At 41.7% G+C, this 9757-nt stretch overlaps 1 protein-coding gene across 1 annotated transcript in view; it reads left to right on the top strand.

Annotated features, from left to right (window-relative positions):
* The first annotated feature begins 281 nt into the window (after nt 1–281).
* RUFY4 (RUN and FYVE domain containing 4) overlaps nt 282–9757 on the top strand; it is a 651945-nt gene continuing 642469 nt past the window's right edge. Inside the window, exon 1 of the mRNA XM_044074805.1 lies at nt 282–382. Coding sequence (XP_043930740.1) covers nt 344–382 — 39 coding nt within the window. The 5' untranslated portion in view covers nt 282–343. The remainder of the gene's footprint in view (nt 383–9757) is intronic.

The raw sequence follows: 9757 nt of genomic DNA, 5'->3' as shown, positions 1-9757 counted from the left end.
GCCTTTTAATCACTCCTCCTTTACTTGGCCAGGTAATTAAAAGATCCCGGAGTAAATGTTTACTGCATTTTACTTGACGTTAAATGCAGTTTTGGACATTTTTTTCAGGCATTTCTTTCTATGCCTAAGTCACTTCTGGTATATTACATTAACATCCTAGTAAGGGAACATTGGGTCTTTGTAGGATTACTAAGTTTCCAAAAAAATGAATAAATGAAATGAATTGATTAATAATGCTGATTTGTTTAATGAACCCCTTATATTTACCTCTTTAGGTATAATTTCTGAACTTCGTGATGAGTACAAAGAAAATGAAAGTCCGATCAATGATGAGAGCCCACCTATGATCCTACTCTGCGCCAAACTAGAGTACCTGCTACAGGTAAGTTGCACGTTAGTGAAAGACTGCTGCAGTACTTTCTCTACAAGTGAATATACACCTTAATGAAAGTCAACAGATAAGTGTGCACATTAGTGAAAGACTATTACAAAGCCTTTTACAGATGTGTGTGTACCATACCTCTCAACTGTACAGATTTTTGCAGAATGTCCAGGTTTTGCCTCATATTTTTGGTCTGAGTTTCATAAATTCCTTGTTTTCTGGCATATTAGTGGAAAATCATTAAAGACTGAAGTTAGAAAACAATGACAGAGAATTGAGTTTCAGACTTCATACTCTTCAGAAAATACATGCTAAAACAACACCTGTTCTATCAACCTAAGTTTAAGAGCAATATTTAAAAATTGCTCCTATTTTTGGGCCTTTGTCCCACTTTTATTTATGACTTTGTCCAGATTTCTTTCTCTAAAAGGTTGACAGGTATGGTGTGCACATTAGTGAAAGACTGTTACAAAGCCTTTTACAGATGAGTGCGCACATTAGTGAAAGACTGCTGCAGTACCTTCTACAGATAAGTGTGCACATTAGGGAAAGGCTGTTACATTAGCGTTTACACATGAGTGCAAATATGAAGATAGGTGAAGGCTGCCAGCCTAGCCAGATAGAATTCTGTAGATAATTCTGTCATTTGTAAATATTAATGTAAGTCACAGGCTTGTTCTCTTAAATGTGAAAAGACTGCATTGGATATTGAACTGCAAAAATGTAACAGTGCACCCTGCTGTAAGAAAGCTAAGTCGAGCATTTCATGACTGTCTTTGATATTAAAATTCGGAGACAATATGTCTAGATGGATGCATCCTGCCTATTGTTTTAAGACCCGAGTTAATGCCTAGAATTTACATGTATAAATGTCCTTTATTGCTCTGGTTTCTGACTAGGTTTAAAGAATGTAAATGTAGTTTCTGTTACCCTGGGAGCACCAGAGAAGTGTAAAGAATGATGTAATGTGAAGAATGATGTCATGTGAAGCAGCTCTGTGTTATCAGTTTAAAGAGAGAATCAGAGCTCTGAGGATTTGTCTTAAGGACATCCGACATCACCAGCACTGCCTGTTTCTATATGTAAGTTTATTTTAGAACCGTGTTTTCTCTTAGAAATAGCTAGGAATTGGGAGGATTGCTGCGGTAGCGTTGTCGCCTCACAGTTAGATGTTGCCCATTCGATTCTCAGTTAGAGCGTCTTCTGTGTAGCGACATGCGTGAATGGGCGTTCCTTCATTGAAGGTTGTGCGTTAGGCCCAGCAAGCAAGTACGTAAAAATCTACTGCCAATCATTAGCGAACCGGAGTTCCACTGTGGCGACCACTAACCGGGAAAAGACAAAAGACACAAACAAACAAAGACTAAGTGATTTCCTGTGTTGATGTCAGAACTTTTCTACTGTATTATTTTAGTGATCTCTGAACTCTTGACTAGCACTGTGTAGTGCAAAGTATTGCCTTGTGTTATTTATTACTAAATATTTTTAAACTTTTCAACTGTGGCTGTTTTATGTAGAGTTAATTTAAGTTCTAGAGTACATTGCATGTATATAGTAATACTGTACTAAGTCACTCTAATAAGCCTTGACTGTTAAGTCACACTTACCATTTGGATAATATTGCACAGTAATAATTTGACACCCTTTCAGAAGGGCCTTTGAGTAGCTGATATTAGTGGGTGGTAGCAGCTGATACTACCTTTAGACTGGGCAGAAAAGGGGCACAGCTAGAGAACCTGTGCCAGCCTTCCCCAGGAGTGTCTGTGTGGTTGTATATAATTCTTATCTCAAAGTGTGTGTGTGTGTGTGTCAGCTACTTGGGCAGGGACATGAAGCACTGGTTGGACAGAGAGGGTGCTAGAGGTTTTAGCTTGCCCACTAGGCTGAGATCTGAACACTATTGCTGTGCCAGTGGGAAGTCTTATTGGGGACCTGGAGAGAAAAGGATAAACCAGCCCCAGGCTGACTGATCTCTGTGTCCTCTTAAGGGAAATCGTACTTTACTGTGTGTATTTATTATCCTTTCCCTATATAGATGCCCGTCGCTGGTGTTAGTGGTGAGGACTGAGGCACCTTGATTGCTGGCCCAGTGAAACGGGCATCACATATTAATTGTTTGGCAGTGGTGGGATATCCACACCACATTTTAATTGGTTGGCAAATACTAATTGGCTTGTAGTGGTGTGGGTAGAGAATTCCTGTAGCTTGTGTACAGTGATCACTGGAGGTGTTTTGTACTCTAAATCAGCCACGCAGTGAATACTAAGTTCAGATCACAATTGTTTTATTTCTTTTGTTAGCTTAGCTAGTCAGGGAGAGCAGGCAGCATGTCAGCAGAGGAGTATGGAAAGCTAACAAGGAGCCAGCTGGCTGAGATGTGCCAGGCTAGGGGACTGGTGCATGGGAACGTGACTAAGGCAGACATGATTTCAGCTTTGGTCACAGCTACATCAGAAAACAGCAACCAGGAGGGAGATCAGACTGGCAGTGGAGATGTACCACAGTCAGAGAATGGACAGCTCAACCTTTCTGCAGTGGACTTAAAAATCCATCTGGAGCTAGAGACTTGAGTTGGAGGCCAGGCGTTTGGAAATAGAAGCAGCTGAGAGACTAAGATGCCTGCAGGCCAAGGAGAATGAGAAACTGTTATGCCTGGAAACTGAGGAAAAGGAGAGGCAGAGGCAGCATGAGATGGAGATGCTGACTCTTCGCCAGAGTCATGGAGGTGATGGGAAAGGGAGTAACTGGAAGCACAAAAGGTTAGTAAATTTCTTACGCAGTTTAAAGAGGGGGATAATTTTGTTAGTTTTATTCATATATTTCAGAGTGTATGTACACAGTACACACGTACACAGTACACACTCTGCAGTCTTCATTGATTTATCTAAAGCCTTTGATATGGTTAATCACCAACTCCTCCTACACATACTGAAATCCCTTTCACTTAATCCCCTAGCCATAAAGTGATTAAACTCTTACCTTGAAAACTGGCAACAGGCTGTACTCTGGCAAAATAAACTCTCTAATAACCTTCCTATTTCCCTCGGTGTTCCACAGGGCTCCATTTTAGGCCCACTCCTATTTTCCATTTATATTAATGACCTTCAATTAGCAATCCCACACACCATCTGCATTCAATATGCAAATGACTCTACTATTATCTGTACAGCCACCTCTCAAACTGAACTTAAATCTCTTACCCAAAAAGCTTTCAACACTGTAGAACAATGGTTCTCAAACCGCTGCCTCCTCCTTAGCCCCAAAAAAACTAAACTGTTACTCATTACACCAACCTGAAACTCCACCCCTATTCATCTCACACTCACATCTAATGATGGCACTGTTATTTCTCCTGACACAACCACTAAACTCTTAGGAATAACAATAGACAACAACCTCAACTTTGATAGTCATATAAACAGCACAATAAAATCAGTGAACAAAAAACTGGGATCCCTTTACAGAATCAAGCCCTTTCTTACACCAGTGGCTAGGACCACTATAGCCAGAACCCATTTAATCTCAACTCTACTCTATGCTTCCTCTATCTATACTAACCTTTCAAAAATAACCTCAACAAACTGGCAACATCCTACAATAATATTGCTAGATTTGCGACAAGCTCTCCCTTCAGAACTCATCACTGTCTGAACCTAAAACAACTAGACTGGCTAGAATTTCTTAACCATCTTCAATTTCTCCAGCTTGTCATATTGTCCATAAGACCCTGCATCAACCCACCAACACTCCAATTATCTCTACCATCATTACACCTTACAAAAACCTCAAGAACTTGCGCTCCTCAAACAAACTACTGATCAACACTTCTAGATCCAATAACGCATCAGGTGACTCCCTGTACTCTAACTCTGTAGGAAAGCGATGGAATTTACTACCCACTGAACTTACAACTCAAATTTCTATTTCACTCTTTAAAAAGAAACTAAAGCTATTTCTTAAGACACACTGGCTATGCACCTGTACTAACCCTGACTAACTTCCTTCCTTTTAAACTAATAATTACTTTGAAACTCATAATATTACCCTAGAGCAGCAAAATACCATATTATTGCAAATAAAATTTATGTATGTACTGCATATTGACCATTTCTTGCACATTACCCATTGATGCTTACTGCTAATGTTATCCTCACTGATTATTGTATTTGAATATATATATATATATATATATATATATATATATATATATATATATATATATATATATATATATATATATATATATATATATATATATGTATGTGTGTGTTATGTTTTTATTACAGTTGTATTTTTTTGTTAATTTGATCTATTATGACTTTTATATTTTTTTGTATGTCTTACTTGGAGCTTTTCTCCCCGGGCCTCTACTGAAAATGGACATGTATCCAGCTAGACTAGCCCGGTCAACAAACGTAAAATAAAATAAATAAATAAAAAATGTTGACCAAAGGCTCTGGGTACAGTTCCTGACCCCATTACTCCATGGTAAAGCTGTAACTGTGTTGTCCAAAAATGTCTGATGTTGACTGTTTTAATTACACTGTTGTTAAGCATTGCACGTTACAATGTTTTAAGCTAACACCTGAAACGTATAGGAAAAAGTTTCATGAGCATAGACACAAGGCAGCTGAAAGTGTGTGCAAATATGTTGCTGAACTGAGCACTTATTTTCATAGCTGGGTGAGTGGATGTCAGGTCACCACTTTTGAAGGGCTGGCAGACCCTTTGGTGAAGGAACAAGCCCTTAGCACTTTGCCTGAGGACATGAGGATCTGGTTAGCTGATGGGCAATGTGCTACTTCAGATGAGTTGGGGAAGAAGGGAGAACTATACCTTGCAAGCAGGGCATCCTTGCACAGTGGCCCCAAGTACTTCTTATGGGTCTAAAGGAACCCATGATAGGCAGCACAGACTGTCCCAACAGAATCTGCCAGTAGCAGAGGAAGCCACTAGTCCAGGTACACATCCAGGACCTAGGGTTTAATGTTTTGAATGCAACCAGTGGGGCCATGTGGCGTACAGATGGGGAACAAAAGGTGAGAGAGCCAGTAAGTGGGGAAGTCAAAATGCCAGTAGCTGGTTGTCTTGAGGCAACAAAGGTACAGAACTACCATCCTGCAGATGTCCTGATAGGGAAGGATTTGGATGAGGCAGTACCATGTGCTTATGCAGTTACATGCAGTCAGGCTAGGAGACAAGCATGTGGGTCTTGTAGCCTGGGGAGATCCAAGCAGACTGCATACTTGCAGCCAGGACTGGTGAGATGGTTACTTCAGGGAGGCAGCTACACTGTAGCAGTAAGACTGAATGTGAGCCACAGCTGCTTGTGGGTACTGATTTTCCCTTGGACAGAGTGACTGCAAAGGTAGAGTGAGTAGTAGTACCCAGGCTGACAGTGAGGCACCACTGTCAGAGGATGCCAGACCTCCTGTGGAAGGGGAGCTAGGAAGGGTTACAAAGAGAGCTTAGACAGTCTCAGCTCTCAGACCCTACATTGCAAGCCCTGAGGCAGGTAGCTAGTGAGGGACCTGATTCTCAAGGGAAGGGGGAATCTGTATACTGGGACAAAGGGTTACTGTATAGAGAGTGAACCCCTGAGGAAGGTCTAGAAGGTGAGAGAATACAGCAGTTGATAGTGCCTAGAGCCTATCACCGGGCACATCTAACCATAGCCCATGATATTCCCTTTGCATGGTATATGAGCATAAAGCGTACCAACAGATGTATTATGCAGAAGTTTTATTTGCCTAGGATTTCCTGAGATGTAACAGGGTACTGCAGAACCTGTGAGCAGAGTCAAAAGATAGGTAAGGCTTGAGGAGCCATTTCAAAGGGTAGTTTTGGATATTGTGGGGCCTCTGAGTACCCCAAATCCCACAGGAAAAAAAGTATATCCTAGTTCATAGATTATAGATTAGATTAGTGGTAGTGGATTATGCTACAAGATACCCTGAGGCAGTGGCTCTGTCCTCCACTGAGGCAGAAAAGGTGGCAAATGCTTTGTTAGAGATCTTCAGCAGTGTAGGTTTCCCAAAAGAAATACTGACTGACAGAGGTGCCTATTTCATGTCAGACCTGCTTACTTGTATGTGGAAGTGTTGTGGGGTGAAGCACCTGAAGACCACCCCCTACCATCCCCAGACTAATGGTCTTGTTGAGAGGTTAAACTCTACAATCAAGTCCATGCCATGGGCATTTGCAGACCAATTTAACAGGGAGTGGGACAAATATCTGGCCCATCTGTTTGCTTACAGCGATGTCCTAAACCTCAGGGCAGGGCTCAGGGAACTCATGGGCTTGGCCCAGGAGAATCTGGCAGAAGCCCAACAAAAAGATGAAAAAGATGTGCTATGACAGGAATGCTCGAGCTACACAGTATGCAGTAGGGCAGCAGGTAATGGTTCTCATTCCTGTCAGACACAACAGCTTAGGAGGGAACCTACAAGGTGGTAAGAAAGGTAAGTGATGTTAGCTGGAGCCTTCCTGTGTCCTGACAGAGTGTTCTTCAAACTATCTGGAGAGATATACAGAGCTGAGTATATATTTCTGGCACTTCAGAGTTGTGTACTGTGAATTGTTGTTTGACTAATTTTATATCATTGCTGGCTGACTTCAGAGTTGTGCACTGTTATTTTTGCTTCACTGCATAGTTTTTCAGATCTCTGCTGAAGGTGTTGGGTTTTCCCCTATCCACCCTCCCTATTCCTGTTTTGTTGTATAAATTTGCAGACTTTCGCAGTTGCCTGCCCCCACTGTAGATTTGATCTGGGACACTCCCCCCAGTCCCATCTCTTTACCTCATTCTGCCTAATAGACTCCTTCTGCACTTGTTTTTAGTCATTTTTAATTTAATTGCATTTTTTAAACCGTTTGGTCTAACATTGCTACATACTCAAGTGTGCTAGCTTGCACTGCATTTGAATTGTTTTGACTGCTGTTTTAGCTACTTTTCTGTATATAAAAAAAATCTAAGCCTGTTTCCTACCTTTCCTGTAAATAGTGTAGTCCAGATACAGATTTGCTGTATCCAGGACTGTATGTAAGCTTCTGAGCCTCCACAAGCTTTGTGTTGGAGGGAAGCCTTCTAGCTTATCAGTGGGAGTGGTAAGCACTAGGTAACCTGTCTACCACATAAGGAGTGGTTATGGCCCAGAAATTGTAGTTATTGGCCGTTTGGGCAGTTTTTCCATCTCTCTCAACTTTCTGATTTAAAAGCCCACATTTGCACTTGTAGGTTCATAGGTTCATAGATTAGTACTAGGCTAACTGCCCTTGTGGACCATTTTCAGCCTAGCCAATTACCCCATGTGAGAATCAAACCCTGTACCTTATGTTTGTAAGGTAAACACCTTAACCATTATGCCAACCTCCCACCCAATTTTAATGGAACACTTAGCACCTCAGCATTCCAAGAGTAAAGTTGTATTTATTCATAAGTTAGTACTAAGCTAACTGCTCTTGCTAGGCATTTTTTAAGCTTAACCAATTTTCCCTTCTGAGACTCAAACCCTGCACCTTGTGTTTGTAAGGTAAACACCTTAACCATTAGGCCACCATCCCATCTAAAGGATGGCACACTCAGAAGTGTCATATGTGGTATGGGAATAGAACCTACAGCCTTCTACACTAAAGGTGAGCGTATTACCTGTTGTGCCACTGCCACTGCTATAAAACAATTCGTATCATAGTAGATGCTTTGAGAGATTTGGCTGTAACAGTATCAGTCTTTTGCTTCTTAGGTTCATAGGTTCATAGAGTAGTACTAAGCTAACTGCCCTTGCGAGCCATTTTAAGCCTAGCCAATTATCCCTTGTGAGTCTCAAACCCTATACCTTATGTTTGTAAGGCAAACACCTTAACCATTAGGCCACCCTCCCAACCCTAAATAAATTCCTACTGTCAGCCTCAAACCCAGGACCCTGTTAACACTAGTCTGTATGATCAACCACTAAGCCATGTTTCCCCCCTTTCCTGTAACTAGTTTAGTCCAGATACAGATTCTTAGTTTTAGCACTTGAATTTGCTTATTCATGATCAGCACTTGTTCAGAACTTGTTGTAAGCACTAAATAAGCTGTTAATTACTATAGTACTCAATCTTTCTCATTACCTAGAGGAAAACAGTTTTGGTACTTACTTTCCTCACTTGCTTAGAGGAAAAACAGTTCTTGTACTCACTTTCCTCACTTATCTAGAGGAAAATAGTTTTTTATTCAGGCATGTCCAAGGGTTAGCTCCCAGTGTTCTCCCCTGTCTGTCTGATGAATCTGGGCATCTTGGAGCAATGTAGAAATTGCCTCATGTACACAGACAACCCTCTCCTCCTACCACCCAACACTACAACCTGTGAGAGATGCACTTATCCAGCCAAACTGGAGGTAAAGCTCTCTCCAACCAAGACTGAACTTGACAGTCAAGAGGAGAAGGTAAACACTTGCACCGCACCACACTCATCGCATAGTCTCACTAAATCTACACCACCAAAATCCACACATAGAAACACAAAAACATTTGCAGAGGCTCTCAATAATAATCTGCTCAAGTAACAGAGACCTACAAAGCAGAAATGAAAGCAACCTCCACCCCAACACAACCCAAATTACACATAGCCCGCAGACTTAGTGTGCCACTCAACCACAGCCAATAAGACAAAACAACATACCCAACACACTAGTCCTAGGTGACTCTATAGTCAGGCACACTGATGTCCCAATCACTAGGCTAAACAAAGAGAAGGTTACTGTCAGCTGCCTGTCAGGTGCCAGGATCCACCACATAACCCATGCACTCAGGTCACTCCACAACAAGTACAAATATGACTCTGTCATTGTCCATGTTGGTGTGAATGACCTGAGATGTACCTCCCTGGACTACATGAAAAGAGACATGGAAGAGCTCTCTGATCTTGTAGCCCAGGCACGTATGACCCTAGCCCTGAGTAGCATTCTGCCATCACCCAGAATGATACCGCAGTACAAGGACAAAATGATTGACTTCAACAATAGGCTAAGCTTCTGGTGTCATTCTAAAGGGATCCAGTATCTGTCTGCCTGGGATGACATGGTTGACAGACCACGATGCTTTGCCAGAGTGGCCTGCACCTGTCACCCCTGGGATTTCGGATACTGGCCTAGGTTCTTTCCGCCCCTGTAGTGCCATTTTTAGTCCAAGTTCAAATGACAAATTTACCACCATAAAAGGAACAGGCAAGCAAAAACTGAGGGTGATGCTACTCAATGCTAGAAGTATAAATCTCAAAATGCACTCACTCGAGGCACTCCTTAAAATGGAGAACATCGATATCTGTGCAGTGACTGAGACCTGGTTCAAGGCAATAGAGTGCACCCCTGCACTTCCAGGCTATAACTCATAC

This window comes from Protopterus annectens, chromosome 6.part0, assembly GCF_019279795.1.
Source record: "Protopterus annectens isolate FY-2018-M chromosome 6.part0, PAN1.0, whole genome shotgun sequence".
Classification (NCBI taxonomy): Eukaryota; Metazoa; Chordata; order Ceratodontiformes; family Protopteridae; genus Protopterus; species Protopterus annectens.
Note: the sequence above shows the minus strand (reverse complement) of the source record. Positions and strands in the feature narration are given on the sequence as shown.